Source organism: Cupressus sempervirens, chromosome 1, assembly GCF_028749045.1.
Source record: "Cupressus sempervirens isolate cs-2001-9-10 chromosome 1, ASM2874904v1, whole genome shotgun sequence".
Classification (NCBI taxonomy): domain Eukaryota; kingdom Viridiplantae; phylum Streptophyta; class Pinopsida; order Cupressales; family Cupressaceae; genus Cupressus; species Cupressus sempervirens.
The window spans coordinates 653,481,047-653,504,542 of record NC_143118.1 but is presented as its reverse complement, the minus strand read 5'-3'; the positions used below and the strand labels follow the sequence as shown (position 1 = coordinate 653,504,542).

Here is a 23,496-nt window from a genome sequence, read left to right as displayed (position 1 = left end):
ACAATCTTCTACTTCCTGGGGCAATATATTATCAGGTATGCTCATTTCTTACTGATGATTTTTCTTACAAATAGTGAAATACAAGTGCCCAAGCTTCATCTGCTTTTGTTATATGTACAACTACTCAATCTGTTTATTTTAATATCTGGGCAATTGAATGATTTTGATATGTGCATTGCCAAAAATGAGGAGGCAATTAGAATTGATTCTCAATTTGTAGAGTGTTTTGGGAATATGGCCAATGCATGGAAGGTATAATTTTCTTCTCTACGAAGTTGGATGGCTCAAGAATTATTTGCCATTTCTATTAACAAATATGCTTCTATATAAATATAGTGAATATATGTGCATGAAAAGTTAATGTCAACACTCTTGTTGTCTCTAACCCAAAAGAAAGGCAACATTGATCTGGCTATTCAGTTATATTTGATCGCTATTGAGGTATGTCTAAAACCCTGGTCTTTTAGATTGTTACTATAATATTTTATGACGATAATGGTTCATTCAAAATTTTCATTGGTTCATTTGGCATTATGGACTTGAGCCTTCTATGTGGTAATTGGATGCTTTAGTATATGGAACATGCATATATGGAAATCTTTAAATATGTGTTATGCCTGATATTGATTTTCAGAAGTCTGTAAATGTGTCTTGCTACATCTTTGATAGCTCTGGGGTTTATTGGTGTTTTATAAGTCCAATTAAATGTGATTATTGACTGAATAAAATTTTGTTTAACATACTTTTACTAGGTGAATCAATAAAGACAATTTAAGTGGGGAGAATAGAATAAGGGAAGTGGGGAGTTTTTTGTTGACCTAGAAATTATTTGGGTCACATGTACCCTGAACAAGTCCCTTTTTTTTTTTTGATCATGTGGAAGGGCTTAGGTTTAACATGGAGAAGAAACTATCAAGTAATGATAAAACAACCAATATGAAGTAACATAATAAATTGTTTTAAACATTTACAATGAGAAGTAAAGGGCTAATTGAATTATATTGACATGAAAAACTTTTAAGTTAATTGGAGTTCAATTTCACAAGTTAAATGTGGGAAAAATATAAGAAAATATAGCAACTAAAACTCTGCTAAAATACTATAAAACATAGAAAAATAATCTGTGATAGTTATTTTTATGCCAAATTTATTGTATAGAAATGATAATAGAGTTTAAGCATCAAATGCAATACATAAAAAAAAATTCAATATTACTTGTTACTCTCAAAGTCTAAAATTTTTCATTCTTGGAGAGTGTAAGTAGAGAAACTGATGTGAAAATGAAGAAAATAGTTACTTATAGAAGAAAAAAGTTGTTTTTAATAATCCACCAAAACCCACAGGTTGATCAGTAATATTCGAGGCTGGTTTTTTGACCAAAAAAGTAAGCTAATGTAAAATCTATGTTTTGGTTAGATCAGCACTAGCAATTGGTGGTTTTCAATTATTCATGAATAAACATAAGTTTTTGCTAAGTTTTGCTTCTATAATTTCAATTTGTTAGTTTGACTAGCACATTGATAGTTGATCTAAATTGTGTGCAACGACTTGCTCTTCTATTACAAAGGTCAAGATTAGTGCTCATTTGAAGGTAAATGTGTTTTTGAAGGTCATTTTACATAGGTCCCATTGAACACACACCACGTAATGTGTAGGAAGGTCCATTTAGTGTTTTCTTTACAAATGTGTAGGAAGGTCCCTTAGAATCAACACTTTTATAACATTTTAGAGCCAGAGCTTATTCTTCACAACAAATGCCATGAGCTTATTGGTTACATGTTCACTTAAAAGACTTCATTTCTCATAAGGCAAATTTATGTTATATTTCATAGTTGACAAATAATAGAGTCACTTTATTATTTGTACGCTTCTTCCACGATAAGACATGAATGTTCATCTAAGCTCTTGACAATTACCACATTTCCATCACCCAAGACATCCAAACAAGCAAATTGCCTAGTTTCTTTAGTAAACTTGTCATTATCATCTACAGGAGATAGTACTAGAAGCTTATATTTCATGTCAGTCAAATAATGTAAAGCTACACTTGGTTTCTTCTTCTTGTTGAATTCAACACTTTTTAAATGTTGTTTCTAGTATTGGACTTATCATAGAGAACTGAGATAAGTGTTCTCTTCTGGGTCAGTTGGAGGCATTTTCATTCAGCCTTTAATGCCATTTCTAAAATCTTACCACTTGAAAGTTAAATCCCAAGAGGCTATACACATATTGCATGAGCTGCATAGAGATTTTGTATTCTTTGGTTTGTGTATGGTATTTTGTCAAGGAAAATGTTATTGATCTCTAATTTATAGTTGGAAGTAGCTATGAAGTGGGAATTTAAGTCCCAGAGCTTTCCTTGCATTACATTTCAAAAGAAATTTTATCTTTTTAGTTCCCATTTTAACTTTAAAATCTTGTAGAAAGATCTAGAATTCACAAAGGCTATTCTCAGGGATAACTTATATGCTTTTCAAAACATTCTCAGAAGACACCATCAAGAAAGGTTGCAACAACAACGTATACAATAGGAAGAATTAGTAAGTGAATTTTTTATTCTTTATTGACCTTGCACATTCTACTTATGGTTTTGAACTTCTAGGCTATGCTTGTCTTTAATATAATTTTGGTTCTGAAGTGCAACGTATTTCATATCTTTTGTCAAATCTAGTGGCCGACTTATTTTGAAAGCATGAATTTGTGTCTCTAATCCATTTTTTTATCTTTCTTCAGCATTTATCTTCTTTAATAAATCATGCAATGCTACCCCTAATTGTTGGACATTGAAGAATTGTCCAGTCCATAGCCCTTAAATCAACAATGTTGACCAAGTTGAGATTAGAAACCTTATTCAACACACTTTCACTAATTTTTTCTGCTTCGGCTTCTCAGCACTCACATAGGGGATAGGAGCCCACAACAAAGATGAAGATTGTTGATATGTGATGCAAGCTAATCAATGAGGAGGAGTTCTTAAACCATATTGTGCGATCAACAAATATGAAGTGCCTCACACCCTTGTAAGTATTTCAATATTCTTAGCTTCTTTGAGGCATTCTATAAAACAATTCACATGCCCTACCTATGATTTGACATTTTGCATGTATACTACACTCTCTCATCTAGCTAATGATGGATTACAGAGTGATCTAAAATGATGATGCTAAAAAACACACACAATTAAATCCAAAACAAACTCGCATTACAAATGGATTGTGGAAATCTGATATTGTTAATTTTGCATGCATGTCTACCAAGACAATCACAACTTAAACATATATAAATCTATTTATATACGTTTAAAACTTATAACTTTAATTCACCATATAATCTGATCTAATTGCATGCATGAAACACTGAAAGCAATAACACATTCATAACACTTGACACAATATTTGGTAAACCAAAAACCTTCTAAATAGAAAGTAAAACTAGGGTTGGGATGATACCCATGAGCTTTATTACTGTAGTATAAATTTAGCTTGTTAAAGCTTACAATTGATCACTTCTAGTGATCTTCCCTATTAGGAGCAATAAGGATTGTTAGGTCCACCTTGTGAAAGGATTTACAACATACAATGAAGTATGCAATCTATTAGGAGATTTGGAAAAGATTGTTAAGTCACCTTGTTAGAGGATTTAGCTGATGCAACTATTAGGATGAATGAGTGGCTGATCTTTGATCTGCAACTCAGTTTGTTGAAAGATATTCCTTTGAAATACAATGTTCACCTAACTATGATAGATAAGACTATTCTTTTCCTTATACTTCTTGTAGCCTTCTTAATTCACACTCATACTGCTTGCTTGTGACACTTCAATGTTACATTATATATGAAAAGATATATATATACTAATCCAATAACTTAGCTTCTGGAGTCGACAACACCTAATTAAAAAAATCTTCACTAAGTTGGCTTACTGTTGTAACTTGGGTTCTGAAGATAACTCGGGTGATATTTTGATACTCAGCAATATTGTCAACTCGAAAAAATATGGCATTCATTTGGCATTAATGCATAGTCCACATTGATCACTCGGAGTAGTAGGAACTAGGTTAGCATTGGGTGACTTGGTGAATACTGAAGAACTCGGTAGATTCAATGGACACTAAATGACTCAGTCAACACTACCTTCATTCACTTCATTAACATTGCCAGCTTGGGTAACACTACAGATATCAATTAACACTATATCCTATATGGTTTGCACTGATGAACTCAATACTCTATGAAGCTTGATAGACTTTGCAATCTGAATGACTAGCTCGGTAGCAATTGTGAAACATGACTTATACTGCAATTTGTCTCAGATTCTTGATAGACACTATGAAGCTTAGGAGACTCTTCTTTCTACATATGGAGCTCAGTAGCAATGTAAAAAACTTACTAATTAAGTGTCAAGTCACTAATAGACAAATGATTTGACCTTAATGTCAACATTCTCCCCCTTTGGCATTAGTGACAAAAACAATTATCATACCAAAAATTTGAAAACTTAGAATTCATCAACATGTCTAGGTATGTAACTTAGTTTTGAATGTTGTTTGTTGTTGCTACTCGATAACCTCTAACTTTGTTTTTTGGTTCTTCATTCTGCTTTGTATATACATCTTTCATACTGTATATATATTTCCTTCTTGTATATATAATCCCTGTTGAGTATGATAATAATACTCTCCCTTAAATATGATATACATCCTCGCTTGATTTTAACACAAATGCCAAAATGTGCATAACTACAAGGTAATGTCAAATTGTGAAAGGAAATCACTATGTACCTTCAAGAGTATGGACACTGTCTTGTCCCAATTCTCTTGCAAAACTTTTGAACTATGCAAAGCTATCTGCACCTCTATTGATAGTTCCATCATGTGATCAGCTATATAGAAATTGTTTTCATGGATCAATGTTTTTGCATGTGCAATATGTTTTTGCATTGCATCCACATTAGGAAGTATCATGCCCTATATTTCTACTAGTGTGGCCCTTATCCTAGCTTCTTCCCTCAAAAATTCTACCTGAAGATTTGTCAGATATTTGATTTTCAAAAAATGTGTAGAATTGCAGCTAGGATCAAGTGACAATTGATGTGCACTTTCCTTCATATCAGCATCTATCTTAGATAACTTATCTTTTATTTCCTTATTAAAATTTGATGTATCACTTAACTTCACAAATTAAGTAACAACAATATTTATAGAATCTTCAAATGTAGCGAGAATGGTAGGTAATTCTACTTGATCAATAGCTATCTTCTATGCTACTTTCTCCAAAACCTTATTTTAAAAATTTCTTTCTACCCTCTGTAGAATTTTTTCCTATCTATTCACTTCCTCATTATACTTGTGAACTACTTCAACAAGTTGATCCAGAATTGGTTTCTTTTCATCAACCTCAATACTCAATGCATCAACAAATATTCTCTTAATATCTTCAAGAACTTGGTTTTTCTTTTTCTTCTCCTCTCTAAGACTTTGTTGTCTTGTCATCTTCTTCCATAGCTCACCAAGGCTATTCATTTGATTAGGAGTCAGATTGGAAAGATCCCAATCTGATATTACAATGTCCTCCTCTAGATCAATTTCTTCAGTAGAGGCTTCTACCTCTTTACCCTTTTCTTTCTGAATAGTAGAAGGAATGATTTCCTTTTCTTTCTTCAAAACTTTAGTACTTGGTTGAGGCTTAACCTCAACTGTCATTGCACTCATTTTAGATGCATGCAGTAAAGAAACAATAATAGAAACAATATCAATAATAGTTATAATAGGATTTTAACTTCTTCCTAGATTTTGTAGAATGCCTAATGAATACAACAGAGGAGGACTTTGTAGGTTTGGTTATGATAACCTTCCCTTTCTTCTTGGGTGGCTCATCCTCTTCAAATTCTTTTTCCTTTGTAGGTTCCTCAACTTCTCCTTCCTCTTCCTAAATCTCATCTTATTTTCCCTCTATTAATAGGAGAGGAGAGCTAGATTTCTTGGTTTCCTTCAAGATCTTTTCCACTTTCTTTCTTCCTCTCTTCATAGCTTGAGGAAGCTTGATTCCCAATGAAATCTTAGCCTTGGCTTCCTCATAGGTACCAAAGTATAGTGCCTTAGGGTCCACTGGCTCATTCAAAAGAGCCTTAATTATATCCATTGTATCATCAATGTTAACCTCGTATCTGAGAGGCTTAACCCATGCCACTATTGGCCTTACTGCTTGGATATGTACTTTGTCACAATCCACTAGAAAACAAATATCTTGCTCATAGTCTTCGACTAACCTCTTTAGAATCATGTATCTACTCTTCATTTTCTCCTTGAAAGTTTCAAAATATGCATCCATAATGCCTTCAAAATTATCTCCCATTTTTGCTATGAATTCATTAATCTAATAAACTATGGGTGTGCTCTTATTCCATGCCACATTGCCTTTGGAAGGGAAAAGCTTTTGTACATAAAAGAATAAGCAAGTCAAAAGAGATCCAAAATTACACAGATTATTCTTCGATGATCGAATGCTCTCCATGTTTTTTCTTAGTTGATTGAGTTGTGGCAAGGTTGAAAGACAAGTTATTCTTCACAACTTTGAAAGCTACATCAACAGCTTCACATAATAAAAATTCTTTAGATGACTATAGTTGTAGATATTGTGCATAATAACATGGATACCAAATTTGATCTCCATATCAGTGGCTCTATTCAACATCATGCCTCTTCCATACCATTTGGAAAAATTCTTCTTCATCAATTTGACCCGACCTAGGGTTTTGGTGGCTTTTGCCTTGCTAAGCATCGATAACCCTATGATTCTATGAATCATCTTCTTGGTGATTTGAATAGGTTGATCCAACCATAAATGTATATCATGAACTTGGCTTAGAATAAACCTAATCCACTTCCCTTGAAAATCTCTCAGCATATACAATTTAAACCTTTCGTTTCCAAATGTTTGTGCTTGGGTTTCAAATTCCTATCCACACACAAATCATTATACACCTAGTTCATCTCTAGGGTTCCTAATTCTTGGATAGAATAGTGATAATGAAACCAAATATTGTAAATTAGAAGTACCTTTGGAGGAATTCATGATTGAGCTCCAGATGGGTCAATTTCTTCCATAATCGTTGGACTTAATTTGAATCCTAGGGCTTTGCAATCAACTCCTCAAACCAACATTTTTTAACCTTTCTTTACTTTGTTGTTGGAAGATGCCATACTACTCTATAATACTTCAAATGTAGGGATAAACTTTGACAAAATTGTTCTGAATCACTCGAGGGCTTTGGAATTCTATTCACTCTTTGCTCTAGAAATTTGTGATGAAACAATAAGCTTCAATTTCCCCTTCTAAAAAAATTTTGTCTTTAAGATTGTCATTAGTGCATTGTACAACAATTGGCTTAGTGATAGGCTGTCCAACTCAGCTAAGTCTTCATTGCTCAAAAGATACCTTCAACTCAGTAGAGTCTTTAATATCACTATCTGCATCCAAGCTCGGTTAGGTCTTGCAACCCGACCATGCTCGATAATGTCTAAGATACTATTTCAGCTGTCATCTTAACTCGGTGATCCTCATGCATCTAGAAAGCTGATATGGATCTTCTACTTGCTGATTGGAACTTATGTGAGATATATCCTTTTGAATCACAGTTCCAGTAATCTCCATAAATAACTAGTTTGAAATGGTTGAGTCACCCAACTCATTGACTTGGGTGTCAACACTTTTATTACTCTAATTTACATCCTCAAGAGAATTCTATTATTGCCTCATTTGACTTCTGATATTGCCAACCTGTACTTTCTTTTCATCTTCAACTCTTCCTTGGTTCATACAGTTCTTAGCAAGATGTCCAAGTTCTGTACATACAAAACATATCTTTGTACTATCTCTCTTCCTTGTGTGATGTTTTATACAATTTTCTCCAATGTGCCCATACTCACCACAATAGTGACATTTGCACCACATGTTGTAATCCCAACCAAATATGGCTTTGACAATTTGATCTATTGGGTTTCATTTTTTGGTCTTGTAGTTTGAAGATTTGTGCCCTCGTTTGTTGCAATTGAAACATTTTCCTTCAAACTTAGATTTCTCTGTGCATTCACTTGCTCTGTGTCCTACTTTATTACTACTATAACACTTTCCAATGAATTTTGATTTTCCATTTCTCTGATACTTGTTTAATGTATGTCCTATCTTTTCACAATAATTTACATGTAGGCCTTTTACTGTTTTGAGCTCCTTGTTGAGATAATTCACCTTCTTCTGTGTATCCTTATCCAACTTTTCCTTTGTGTCTAGATTGATTTTTCTCACTCAATTGATTCATGCTTTTTTGAGATTTCATCATCCTCTCTGGTTTTCTTCTCTATGCTGAGATCATTCTACAATCTTTCATTCTCTATCCTAAAGTTGATAAGCTCTTGATTTGCATCATTGAGTTGATCTATCATATATGTTTGCTGAAGAGATAGTTGTTGGATTTCATTGTCCTTTTCTTCTATTTCTTCTTTGGCTTTGTCCTTTTTTTCCATGACTTCACACATTCTAATTGATTGAATTTCTTGTTCTCTTTTCAACTTTTTGACTTCTTCATGAAGAGTAAGATTCTTTTCAAGTAGATCTATGATTATTGCATCACCTTCATCTGAACTTCTTTCTTGACAAATGTCTTCAATTCTTTCTTTAATGTAGGGATTGCCATTCATCTACGTTGCAAGATCTTTTCTTCTTTTCAGGGAATGAAAGAGTCACTCCTTCATTTTCTTGAATTTTTCCATGGCCAATTGCAAATCCAATTTTTTATTTTCAATAGCTTTCTCTAGTCTATATACTTCCATTGCTTTTGATCTTTTCTCAAGATGCGAAACTTCTGAAGTGAGAACCAATGCTCTGATACTAATTGTTGGAAATGTAGTATAGACTAAGTTACTAAGAGGGGGAGGGGGTGAATCAGGAACCAATAAAACTTATAACTTTAATTCAATATATAATATGATCTAATTGCATGCATGAAACATTAAAGGCAATAACACATTCATAACACTTGACACAATATTTGGTAACTCGGAAACCTTCCAAATAGAAATTAAAACTGGGGTGGGGATGATACCCACAAACTTTATTACTGCAATATAAAGTTAGCATGTTAAAGCTTACAATTGATCACTTTTGGTGATCTTCCCTGTTAGGAGCAATATGGACTGTTAGGTCCACCTTGTGAAAGGATTTACATCATACAGTGAAGTATGCACTCTATTAGGAGATTTGGAAAAGACTGTTAAGTCCACCTTGTTATAGGATTTGGCTGATGCACCTGTTAGGATGAATCAGTGACTGATCTCTAATCTGCAACTCAGTTTGTTGAATGAGATTCCTTTGAAATACAATGATCACCTGACTATGCTAGATAAGACTCTATTTTTCCTTATACTTCTTGTAGCCTTCTTAATTCGCACTGATATTGCTTACTTGTTACACTTCAATGTTACATTAGATATGAAAAGATATATTACATATATATACCATTCCAATAAATTATCTTCTGAAGTAGGCTACAACACCTAATATAAACAATCTTCACTAAGTCGGCTTACTGTTGTAGCTCGAGTTATAAAGACAACTCGGGTGATATTCGGATACTCAACAACATTGTCAACTCGACAAACTCTGGCATTCATTTGACATTGATGCACAGTTCACATTGATCACTCAAAGTAGCAAGAACTCAATTAGCATTGGGTGACTCGATGAATATTGAAGAACTCGGTAGACTTGTTTGACACTAAATGGCTCAATCAACCCTACCTTCATTCACTTTGTTAATACTGCTAGCTCGGGTAACATTGCAAAGCTCAATTAACACTATATCATGTATGGTTTGCACTGATGAACTCGATAGACTTTGCGAAGCTCGATAGACTCTGTAATCTGAATGACTAGCTTGGTAGTAACTGTTTAACATGACTTACACTGCAATCTATCTCAAATGCTTCGTATATCGTGAAGCTCGAGAGACTCTTCTTTCTACATATGAAGCTTAGTAGCAACGTAAACAACTGATTAAGTGTTAAGTTACTAATAGACAAATGATTTGACCTTAATGTCAATAGCTACTACATGAGCACTCAACAATGTGCTTAGAAAATGATTTGTTTATTTCATCGAATGGATTGAAACATGTGTAAAAAATGTAAGTAAACAATCCTAATTCATTTCTTAATGCATAGAAGGTTAGTTTTACAAGAGAAACAAATTGAACAATGGCAATGCCTTCAAATTGTAAGGAAACCCTTATCAATTTTATTCAATCTCTTATCCAAAGTATTACATTCAACCTCTACATAGTACATTCATCTTCCTTTGCATATATAGACAATGAAACATCTATTATTCCAACCTATAAGCTCCTGCAAACTCCCAAACTAAATAAAATATCATTCGTCATAACAAATTAACTAGTTGTTAATTTAAAAAATTTGAATTTGTTTAATTTATTTCTAAGACTCTTGGCACCCTAAAACTTGTGCAGAGGCTTATTTTCTAGTCTTATTGCATTGATTACACCCAAAATACCTTACTAGATCCGTTGACCATCATTTGGTCATGTTTACATATTTTGTGTCTTATGGTCCTTACCAATACTGTTAGTACATACATCAATTTTATACTTCCAATTGCAATCAAAAGCCATAGTTGGCCTTAAAATATCAAGGTTAGGCCTTATAGACCCTTGGTCTCTTAGTCCTTGAGTCCACAACCCTTTGTCCCTACTTGATTGTTTGGGTGCTCCTATACCAAAATCTCCACAAATGTAATAGATCTCACCAATACCAAATCATAGAGCCATGGATGTAGATGTGCACAAAGGAAGAAGGAGATGAATGTTAAAATGTAGATCTCCTCTCTTGATGACCAACAAAATGCTAGATCTTGAAGAAGGAATGCTCACAAATGATCCTTGAATCTTGAGAACACCTTGAATGCTTGAATTGCCTTATGAAATGCTTGGCTTGAGTGTCCTTCATGCGCTTGTGATTGTTAGTGGATGTGAAAATGAGGTATCTGAGCTTCCTTTTATATTAGCTTTCAAGTTTGAAATATAGCAAGTTGACAAGGTCACTCGTTTTTAAAATTTGAATCCTTGAGACAAAACTAGCCCAACGATGGAAAATGCTTAGGATAGAGGTTGACTGGACTGACATATACTATGATTATCCCAAGAAGGGGTAACCCCAAGGTTTTAGAAACTGCACAAGTAGAACTGGAAAATAAGAAACTAAGCAGGAGAAAAGTAAGTTTGAGCACAAGTGCATCCATGGTCCATAAAATCAGTAAACGGCAAGAGCTAAAAGATCCTGAATGATGGGTACTTCTATTTTAAGACGGTACATGTCTCACACTAAGATAGATTATGTTTCTCATACTAGTTTGGAATTTGACTCTAAAACTTTGATTGGTCATTTAGTAATCAATCTTTCTCTACTTTTAAAACTAATAGTTGAAAAGTGTTGAAAAGATATTCACATCCTCCCTCATGGTTTCAATGTTATTTAGTGGAGGCAAACTAAAATGGTAAGGAACTAATTTGCTAATTTTTTAGCTAAATCTATTTGCAATTAGTACAATATCATTTTCCATACTATAAATGACCAAGATTGTCTAATTTTAAGGATTTAAATAACGTCTTCAACAATTTTGCAACTATTGACTAGTTTATTGATCCCTACTAGAGTTCTCTTATTGAGTCCTATTTTCTAAGATGCTTTCCTCTTAAAAAAACCTTACAACTATTACACTTTGAATCTTCACTAACAAACAATATATATAATTAATAATTCTTTTAATTTTAATTTTTCTTTATTAATGCTATAGACATTCTATATAATGGGTAGAGTATAATAGTATGAGTGTGTCAATGTTAATATTTATTTTTAAGTTTAAATTTACAACTATTTATATATCAAAATTATAATATTTATTATAAACAAAGTATATTATTAAAAATAATTTAATAAAAATTACATAAAATATTTGCTAAAATTATAGACTTTACAGATATAAATATCATTTTTTAAGAACTTAAAATAAAATAAATTAAGTGAATGCAAAATAAATAAAAGCAAGCTTACACAAACATAACTATTTTTATATGTAATAATTTTTAAAATCATTTTATTATAGATATTTAGATTAAAAAAATTAATATATCTATACTAATATAAACATTGATGTAATACTGCATAAAATAAGACTAAATATCTAGAAGTGCAACCTCGTGATAGGAACTTACAACTACTTTCAATTGACTTACTATTCTAAATAGATACAAAAATTAATAAAAAAACACTTCAATATACATAAAACGTTGGCGTCCACTTTTATAAATTTTTCTCTATGTAAGTCACTTATTTTGATGGTGGAGCATGTTGACGTAGGTAATTTTTTAAGGAATGAGAGCAATCGATAGCATTAGACATTTTGGGCTCAAACAGAAAGGATAAAAATTTACGTCATTAAACGCGTGAATTGGCCATCGATGTCCACGTCGAAGAGACCAAATCCATAAATACGGGTGATACTCTGACGGGGACTACCACTAACCAGGATTTCCTTAGAAGTTAGCGGTCCGCTAAAAATCTCTACTCTTATCATCTCAACTTTTATAGTTTTTTCAAATCATCATTTAGAAAATACACTAATAATTATAAGAATAGTAAATTAATATGTTGAAAACCAAAGAAAGTGATTTCATTTGAGTATGAAATTGCAATGAATATTAAATCAATATTAAGATAGACTATATCAATATATTTACATATATCTTTATTGAATTTTTCGAGGAGGAAAAAATATAGTATTAAATAATTATTATATTATCACACTATTATTATTACAGAGCAATAGTTATGACACACCATGTTGAGAGGGTGATTAGGAATCTGGGGATTACCAAATACCCCAATTTGTTCAAGGTGGATATCAAGACATTGTTTTGACATTTGCATGGTGATGCTTGAAATGGTGTTGACAGAGATGTGTCATGTACCATTAGTGGAGACTTGCAGAGAAAAGAGACCATTGATGAGTGACAGAGACCATAGAGTAATGCTCCAACATGGAAGGTTGACAAGGTGACTCAACAAGGATTGACAGTGCAAGGAGGCATAGGGGAGCATAGGTGGAGCAGTAAAGGTGGAGATATAAGGAGATTTACATGGAGAGATAAGGAGTTGATGGAGTGAGAAAGGGGAATGAAGAAGGGAGACAAGGTGAATGGAGAGTGATAAGGAGAGGAGATATAAAGAGCTTACGAAGGGATAATGTATTAGACTACTGAAGAATGCATAGCCAACATGAAACAAATATAGGAAGTGTGAACAACACTTGCAATGCATTTTCCACATAGTCCTCCATATGTGTTCCCACCAAAATAAAGACTACGCTACTATTATTAATGTTGATAGGCATGAGTGTGTTAATGTTAACTTTTATCTTTTTATGTTAAATTTGACAACCATCTCCACGTCAAAATTTTTAATTTTATTATAAATAGAATATATTTTAAATATAAATGAAACTTGAATAGTTTAAATGAGTGTAGTAGATTAAATATAATCATTTAAGATATCTATACTAGTATTATCATATCATTGTATTTTTATTTATATAAATTCTTATCATTCTCAATAAAAAAAACCAAAAACCAGAGTTTATAAAAGATACTTTAATCTTTTATTATATATATTTTTATTTACATATATTTATAAATATTTTATTTTTATTATTAAGATAATAAGATAATTTGTGCATGCATCCGTTTTGAGTGTAATGTAAAAAAACTTGCATTCTCTATTGAGGCAAAAAAATAGTTCAATTAAATCCAAAAGCAATTGACTATTATTAGTAAGATGGATTCTGAAAAGCTATATGTTTATTAAGACATGACTAATATGAAGTCAGATGCAGCCAGTTTCATATAAGAAATAACAGACGTGGCTATCCGTCTTACAAACTGCACTATTGACTAAATTTGGAAAAAAATGAAAACACAATCAATTTTTTTTAAAAAAATCAGCGTTTGATCTTCATGATTTGTATATTTTGTGATTGAAAAATACAAAATTTTTGTATTTTTTTCTGTGTGTTTCGTGAATCTGATAAAAAGTAATGTTTGACTTTTTTTTTGTCTTTTGGTACATTTTGTCTGGAATTGAGCCAGCACTAGAAATAACTGGTATGATATTATTATTAAAATTAGTATCAATAACATTGTTAGATTTTAGATGTTCTACAAATTATTTTTGAAATTGAGTACAATTTTAGCTGCAGTCGGCAAGATTTCCATTCTGATAAGTCATTTGTGGATAAACATTTTCCCACTATACCGACAATTGTATCATGGCTGTGACAGTTTTTTCTGATATTGGTGCACCTAGTAATTGTCGTTCGATGTTGCTTATCATATAGTTATTGTCCATTTGGCCAACGACACAAGGAATTGAAACATAATGGACTATTTATAGCTACAGCTTTACCACCAATCCTGTTGCTCATCTTTTCCAGTTTTTATTAAATATTGGGCATTTCAATTTTCCTTGTTCCTCAGAGTCATGGTTAACTCCAACGAGAATTTATGTCCAGAAAATGAGAGAACTGGTGGATCCCGAAAGGTGTGCATTATTGGGGCAGGAATGAGTGGACTTCTTGCATTGAAATACTTGCTTAATGTAGATGTTGATCTCGCTGTATTCGAAGCCAAGGAAGGAATTGGAGGAGTGTGGAGGGAAACATTTGCATCAACAACGCTGCAGACTCCTCGTCCTGCTTACCAATTCACTGATTTTCCATGGCCAAGTCATGTTACCGACCGATTGCCCACTCAGTCCCAAGTTATGGATTATTTGAACAGCTATGCAGAGAATTTTGGTCTGCTGGATCTCATCCAGTTCAATTCCAAAGTAGTGGGTATGAGATATATTGGGGAAAAGGGCATGGAAAGTAGTGGATTATGGAGTAAGAATGGAGGCCCATATTCAGAGGGTAGAGCTTGGGAAGTTGGTGTTCAGAAGAAGAGTGGAGGTTCCATAGAGGTAGTAAGAGGTTTTCCCTCTTCTTGAAATATCTATTGTATTGTGGATTGTTTGTGGTTTTCCAAATTGTTTTCCATCTTTGCATCTTCTTAGACCATGCTGATCCATCAATATGTTGGATTTCTAAAAGGCTGCTAAATTGATCACCAATTAATAAGATTTGCGTTTTAGTTTATGATTTAGCCAATTCCAAAATGGAAGGTCCTAGGCTTGAATTTAAGATAGTCTACATGAGCTGTAGTTCAGCGTATAGTATCATAGTCAGACAAGGGGCTTTAAATATTTATGGATACTTAAAGAGGTAGGTGCTAGAAATAAGCCATACTCGGGTAGACAATGGGATGGACATAGAGGGGCCAGTAGCTCAAAAGATCACTCAGACAGCAAATGGAATGTCCTAGTCCTAATTGATTTATATGGGCTATAGCTAAATAGGACTATTGACCTGTCTTTACAGGAGATATTTGACATTAAGGCGCCAGTACCTTGGTTGATCACTCTAAGCTGCAAATGAAAATTCTTAGATTCAAGTCCTAGTTGATTCATACGGCCTATAGCTCAACAGGGCCACTGATCTGACTTGACAGGAGATATTTAGATTTTTTTATATTATTTAGATTGCAGAAATACATTATCCATGTCAATCACATTGAAAACTCAGAAAAGACTCCCTAACAGTCTCGGATGTCTTTTTTCAAAGTTGACATTCCTCCTTTTTTATGTTTGCCTGTTGAGGGGCTTTTAAGTGAAATCATGTAGATGTCATAATCCCATTTGAACATAAATGTCTTTACCTTATTGGGTTTCTGTTGTAGATTTGTATTTACAAGTCAAATATTTCCATTGGTATATTTGTGGTTCTCAAATGTATTCTGTGTTTTGTATTTTGTTGGAGACGAATTTTTTTCTCCATTTCTACAGCTTCAGATCGTTGTTGAAGTAGCTTAACTAACTTTTATATTAAATCTACCACAGGAAAATAACAACTTTTGATACAGTTTTCTGTAACTTAAAGCAGCTGTTTTCTGTGTAGCAACATGTTCAGTAGGAGATCAATCAATTGAAGCTAAGCTATGGAGATCTTGCTATTCAGAGATTTTCTCTTACTAGCTTATAAACAGCCCCATGCAATAATATACTCACCTCAAGCTCTACTTTTCCTTGCCCATATATTGCTTCTTATTTTCCTTTCTCTGCTTCAAGTTCAAACCGATGACATGCCATTTTCCTTGCTATATTTCTTCCAATATAACTTCTTTGTTTACTGTTCTCTCTACAGTGGCATCATTTTGATTTCGTGGTTATGTGCATTGGAAGATATGGAGATGTGCCGAAAATCCCATCATTTCCTCCTGACAAAGGGCCAGAAGTGTTTGAAGGAAAAGTTTTGCATACCATGGATTACTCTGCCTTAAACAAAACACAGGCCTATGAGCTTCTAAAAGGAAAAAGAGTTTTAGTTATTGGATTTCAGAAATCAGCGTTGGACTTTGCTGTAGAATGTGCTGAGGCGAATCAAGGTCTGTTTAGATCTATGTGACATCCATATTTTGTATTTTTTTCTTTTTATATGAGTTGATGGACTGATGGATGGATTCTTTTGAAAGGAGTTGGTGGGAAATCCTGCACAATGATTTTTAGAACAGTGCACTGGACAGTTCCCTATGATCATAAATGTTGGGGAGTGCCCTTAGTATATTTGTATGGTACACGTTTCACCCAATTCTTACTTGACAAACCTAATAGAGGTTTCCTGCTGAGGTCAATATCTCACCTATTTGCACCATTGGTACGGTTCTCTTATTCACTATTGTTTTAATTTTGTATCATTCATCTACATTTGTTTTAAAAAATCACAATGGTGATAATACTTCTCATTTTGTAGAGATGGGCTGTGTCCAAGTTTGTGGAGTCTTACCTGCTTTGGAAATTTCCCTTGAGAAAGCATGGCCTTGTTCCAGGCCACAGCTTTCTTCAAGAGATTTCTTCTTGTCAAATTGCAACACTTCCAGAAAAAATGTTTTCAAAAGCAGAGGAAGGTCTTATCCAATTTAGAAAAGCATCAACTTGGAGTTTTTCAAGAAAGGGGATTATAATAGATGATGTAACAGAGGTGGAAGCTGACGTGGTGGTATTAGGTACTGGCTATGATGGAGAAAAGAAATTAAAGACTTTGCTTCCAAAGAATTTTGCAGATGTTCTTGAAAAACCGAAGGATGTAGTACCTTTGTACAGGTTTGTATTAACACTGTGACTGTTTTTATCTATATATTTGTCTAGAGATCCAGTTGATATATTTGAAGCCCATAAATTCTGAAATTATCATCCTCTGTATGCAGGGGTCTCATTCATCCAAAAATCCCTCAAATGACAATCATGGGCTATCCAGAGAGTCTATCAAATCTTCATTCTTCTGAGATCCGATCTCAATGGTTAGCATATTTTCTATCAGGTAGATTTGTGCTACCAAGTATCCAGGACATGGAGGCATACACAGATAGGCAGGATAAATTTATGAAGAGAATTACACCTTTCTACTGGAAAACCTGTCATGCCACTTTTCAGATATCAGACAATGACAATCTTTGTAAAGACATGGGATTGAAACCATTGAGAAAAAAGAATTGGTTTCAGGAACTATTTTCTCCATACAGTAATCTTGATTACAAGCAGGTGTAGGAATCATTTTCAGATTACCATGTATTTCCTCCTCTTCTGCATGTGAGATTTTTTTTTATAATACCGTATTTGTATTTAATTTTAATCAATAAAATCTATAATCGCTGACATTAAAATACCTCTTATAAAATTAACTATTGGCCAAGAGATTTGTAATGAGATTTAATTATTTTCTATTTATTGAAAGTTTAGCTGAAAACAGGAGGTTAAATAGGTTGAAAAACTGTACACAACAGTACAGATTACAATAACACAACAGAGAATCAGCACTGGCTGATTAACAACAGATGACAAGTTAGCTGAATAGAACATCAGACAAGAAACAAGGCAAGGAGAGAAACGACATTCCTCAAGCATGAGTATTGCTGAGAGAGTATAGATAAGGGGAGACTTGAGCAATCTTATCAATCTTAGCATCCATATTTTCACTTATGCCAAGACTGTTCACTTGTCTGTCTAAAACTTTGTTTACTTTGAGGTATTCCAGCAGGATAGACAAGAAATTTGGCATCTGGGGAGAGAAGTGACCATTAGCACAGCTTTCTCATGAATCCTGCTGCCTTCCTTTTGATTTATATAGTGGGTGTTTCAGTTTTCCTTATTAGTCATCGTTATGGTTAAATCCATTGAGGACTTTAGTCAAGAATGCCCTCTGGTTTTTCAAGAGCATCTACAAATTTCTTTGGAAGCAAAGTCTCCAATTGCTTTTCTCCATCGTAGCTAGTATTGAACATTACAACATTAATTTCCACCTCTGTTACATCATCTAATACCACAGTGCTAGCCTCCATCTTGCTTACATCATCTAGTATATTCCTTTTCTTGGAAAACTCCAAGTGGATGCTTCTCTATATTGGACAAGGTGTTCCCTTGCTTTTTTTTTGATGAATAGTAGCCATTTCTATTAATAAGAGATAAAGAACACTATTCACGGAACAAAAGTAAGGGGATATGGGATCATGTTTAAGAGTCAAATGATTAGTTGTTGGAGGATCAAAAAACACACAAACAGAACCCAGAAAAGAAATGCAGGCTAAGGTCAAAGAGAAAACATCACATAAGAAGCCGCTAATCAGCTAGAGTAGTGGTTGAGAGTGGTGGAGGAGGATCCTGGCCATTCTTGGGACCCCGTACATCAAGGGGGTCAGGTTAGCTCCAGAGGAAACCACCCTTCTTTAGTTGCAGCCTCCTTTGTATCCTTATCCTAGTCCTTTTGGGAAGGAGAAATTGCCAGTGCCAAACACAGGAGCTACTTGGAAGAGTTGGGCCAGCTGTTACCCCCAATGAAGTCCTACTAGCTATAGAAGGGCCTGCACCTCTGATAACACCAAAATAGAGGGTAACGTGGATCCAGAACACCAAAATGCCACAGGCAAGAGGCAAACAACAAGGCTTGGAAATGAATACAGTAGGCAAAATGAGCCAGATTCAGTTCAATAATGGCAGACCATATAGTTTGGAAACTGCGATACCAAATGACTTGAGAGGACGGCAAGTGCTACCAAAAAAATTCAAGGCTGGCACCATAGGTAAAAGAGGAACAAACCAGTTATAGCCAAACTTGGGCTTGTAACTACAAAAATAGGCATTGGGAAACCAATGCCAATCTTTCCACCATGTCTTGACTGCATAAATTCCGGTTTGTATAGCACATCCAAAGGCAGAGAAGACACAACCAAGTCGATCATTTTTCAATCTTGCCCAATGAGACAAAACTTGGCTTGTGCATCTTCCCAAGAGTGAAGATTCATGGTAGCTCTAGAAAGAAAGGTCCTTGGCGATGCAAATGCCATGCTTGTGAAGCATCATTGGAATCATTTAATGTTGCGAAAAAGATCAAACTATCAATACTCGATACAAGTGCCAGATTTAACTCAACCCATGAGAGGCGGTTAAGCCATGTCATGAGTCACTAAGGAGGTGTTGGCCACCAAGTCAACAATCTCCCCCTCCCCCTTAACACCAACTAAGCCTTTAGCACCCATTAAAGGGAGACTCAAACCCATGACCCAAGGATCTGACTCTGATTATTAGAATCACTTTTGGTTTCACCAAAAGCTCGAATTATCAACACCTCATACAAATGCTAGATTTAATCCAATCCACGGGGGGGTGGTTGAGCCAGGTCACAAGTTCCCAAGGAGGTGTTGACCACCAAGTCAATAAGTGTAGAGCATAACCAAAAAGCACATAGGCCAAAGGAAGCCCTTAATCTGAATAAGTGGAGACAAACAAGTATTAAGCTAGTTTAAAGAAAGATCATCCTTGAAGTTAGAGCCAGCCCAACAAAGCTAGGGTTTAACAGCTTATGCAGCATGCCAAATGCTTCTGGCAACAAAAGTGCTTGGAAAATGAATGGCATCTTTCATAATAAAAAAGGGTTTAAAAGCCAATCCCCTTTTAGGAAGGCCTATTAGTTGGATACCCCTAAGAAATACAATGCCCAAGGAGGATACTTTGGCCTTGAATGACCCATTTAGCACATAAGGTTAAACCCTGCATCTAGGAAGAGATGAGCCCAAGCCCTCTAGATTCTTTGGGGAGATAACAAAACTCCCAAGAAACTCTATGAAATTCATTATGATCAACAACAAAAGCCCACGAAAATCCCTGAGAAGCTTCTCAATTTTATTGTAAGAAGCTTTCAAGGGAGTCCAACAAGAAGAGTAATACACATAGGTGGTCGTGAACATCTTGAAGCAAATTTGGAATTCACCAACCAACTAAAGAAGATTAGAAATTCATTATGCCCATTTCTTGATTTTGGCGATGACTGCATTTTAAAGATCCACCAAGGAGCTTTGAAAAGAAAAAGGAATGCCTATAAATTAAGAAATATCACATATTCGATCCATCTCCATCCAAATTAGAGGATCCAAGCTGGAGATAGGAAAAAGGATTACTTGTAACACTGGGTTTTATGTCATTGAATCACCAACCCAGAAGCCAAACTGAAGGTATCAAGGCACTGAAGTGCCTCCCAAACATTATGTTCATTGTCAATGAGGGTAGGAAAATAGTCATCTACAAATGGCCATTGATAAGCTGAGAAGCTGACTGAAAGTGGGGAAATATCCTTGACCCACCCAACTGAAATGACACTTTCCAAAAGATAACCACAACCTTCGGCAGCCAAAACATACAAGGATGGGGCCAAAGGACAACCTTGGTAAATAGATTTGTATAGCCCAATGGCTGAAGATTGACAACCATTGATAGCGATATAGGTGGAAGCATCCCCCAAAAGCATTTTTAGAGGATCACTTAAATGAGGACCAAAATGTAAAGCCCCTATCATGGCGAGGATGAAAGGACATTCTATTCAGTCGATGACTTTGGCAAAATTAATCTTAACAAAAATGGCATTTTTCCTGGAGTGGTGAGCCCACTCCATGCCTTCTCATACCACAATGATTTATTATCTAGAATAAATCTAAATTTAATGAAACCAATCAATTTAGGGTGAACAATCTGTGGAAGAAAGAAACAGATCTTCAGAGCTAGATATTTGCTGATGATCTTATACGAGAAATTGATGTGTCTCCAATTATAGATGTCTTTAGGGTCCCCCACCTTAGGTATAAACTTGATATTTCCTTTGTTGATGAGATGACCAAGAGATTGAGATTGCAGAGCTTCTATATAGACCTTGTATTAGTGAACGCCCACACAAGGCCATGGGGCTTTGTAAAATTTACAATGAAAGTCATAGTTGTTAGGGCCTTATCATTGGCCATGGAAAAAACTTCTTCCTTGAAGTCCTCAATGGTGAGAATTCGTCCACAAAAGACCTTCTAGGCTTTAGAAAGATGAAAGGGAACAACATCAAGGTATTCCGTCAAAGTGTTGTCACACTCGAGTATAGATTCATGTACAGTGAAAACCTTCTCATAACGAAGAATGTTAGGTAGCTTAAAAAGCACCATGTGACCTTCGATTCTCTTGATACTGGGTGAGCAATGATGTTCTCAAAGAGCCAAAAGAAGTCTTTAGAGGCATGATCCTCAACTTTAAGCTAGTGAAGCCTATCTTTTGATTTGGGTATCACGGGCAATGTACTTGTCAAAATTGCTTTTGTTGGCAGAGCTACACAACCTGACCTGCAAGTTAGAACAAAGGGACTAGCAACAAGAGCTTCCATGACATGACATAATTCTAAGGTGGTAGCTTCATATGACCATTGATGGTAAATGGCTAGCTCTCAACCATAATTTCAGAGAAAGCAAGTTGTGCACTAGATAGCATCGTTTCACAAAGTAATCTAACTAGATTGTTGTGTATGACAACTTTCAAGATTCCAAGCCCTTTGAATGAGGGCCACCATAGGTGGATGACACTGCAAATATGTGTTAAAATTTTTGAGGCTCGGATGATAGTACATGTCCCACTTGCCATTCAATCTTGAACTTGATGTGACAATGATCTAATAGAATTACCTCAGGAAGAGGTAAAGCCGGTAGATCATGACAATCCCCAAAAGGGAAAAATAATTGAACAATAATCATGACATGATCAAGTCATTAAATTTTTTGTTAGTATTGGCTCAAAAATTGCTCCAAATATGCCAAACCCCATGAGGATGGTAGAGGTTGGTATTAGGGTCCAAAAGACCCAATTTTGTGCACATGTAAAACCATGCTTCTCTCTCTCCACTTGTCCAGTGAAAGGGTACTAGCCTTTCTTTATTAGAGGCCAGCTCAACCATATCAAAGTCGCCGCACGTTATCCAAGTAGCAGGTGGTTTTGAATTAGCAATCCAATGCCAAAAAAAGATCTCTCCATAGCATCATTGGGAGCATAAACATCAATGATCATCAACTTACGTACGGATCTGCACTAGTCTAAGTAGGATCCAATACATGAGACACAAAAAAGGATAGTCAGCATGGCACAATGAAGGTGATGACAACTCCTCAAGAAGCCTTGTATTCTAAAGCGAAAAACTAGGCCAACAATTGAATAACATGGCATGCAACAACAAGCATGAAGGAAGCTATTTTGATTTCCTCAAGATGAAAGACATCTATACTAGGACATATTTGTTGAGTATCTCCCACAGAATAATACCTAAAAAGGTTAGTGAGACCTTGGACATTCTATGACATGAAATTTACAATTCAAATTCTTGCATGTCATCCTCATTCCCAAGAGAGGAATCTCTTCTGCAAGATTTAATAACTCCTAGAAGCCAAGATATGGAACCTTGTGCTTTCTGGAGCTTCATTGCCACCCTTAGTATGCCTAGAAGGGTTGCAAGAGAAGCGAAGAGAAGTTGGCCAAATTGATAAAATGGAGGCAGGTTAAGGGGTACGAACTCAAACAAGGCATGTACCACCATCACTAGCTGTCTCCTTCCTCTTGATCAAAGGGTTCAAAATAAGTTGTGCCCTTCCCCTTGCAAACAATTGTAGTTCATCCACCCTCTTCCATGGGGACCTTAGAAGAGCACGGAGGCTCAAGATCCTTTGGAGGATCCTTGACCATTGGAGAAGCCAAAGGGAAATCTTTAACCTTTTGTTTTGGAGACTAGCACTAAAAACAAGTATTAGGAAAACTCACATAGAGCACTGTGTAAGAGTAACACAAACTCCTATCTGAATGTCAATAGTCTCCTTGAAGTCTTGAGACAATCAACTTCCACACAAACCCTCTTCTTTGGTCAAGTACTGTAGAACTGTTCAGGTTTGATACTAACCACCTTGCCAATGGAGTGGGCAATGGTTTGCAAAAAGTGCATA

The 23,496-nt window shown here is 34.9% G+C and overlaps 1 protein-coding gene across 1 annotated transcript; it reads left to right on the top strand.

The window, feature by feature from the left end:
• Positions 1-13,925: 13,925 nt before the first annotated feature.
• Positions 13,926-17,876, top strand: LOC149579587 (putative flavin-containing monooxygenase 1). Its single transcript, XM_089786056.1, has 5 exons — positions 13,926-15,079; positions 16,359-16,599; positions 16,687-16,868; positions 16,965-17,314; positions 17,419-17,876. Exons 1-5 carry the CDS (start codon positions 14,600-14,602, stop codon positions 17,756-17,758), a joined length of 1,593 nt encoding a protein of 530 aa, XP_089642182.1. The 5' UTR covers positions 13,926-14,599; the 3' UTR covers positions 17,759-17,876.
• The last annotated feature ends 5,620 nt before the right edge of the window (positions 17,877-23,496 follow it).

Bases quoted from the DNA above. Each gene is read 5' to 3' on its own strand.
- LOC149579587 (XM_089786056.1), top strand. From the start codon at position 14,600: ATGGTTAACTCCAACGAGAATTTATGTCCAGAAAATGAGAGAACTGGT. The intron at 15,080-16,358 runs GTAGTAAGAGGT...TTCTCTCTACAG, and splicing joins AGAGTGGAGGTTCCATAGAG to TGGCATCATTTTGATTTCGT. The intron at 16,600-16,686 runs GTCTGTTTAGAT...TTCTTTTGAAAG, and splicing joins ATGTGCTGAGGCGAATCAAG to GAGTTGGTGGGAAATCCTGC.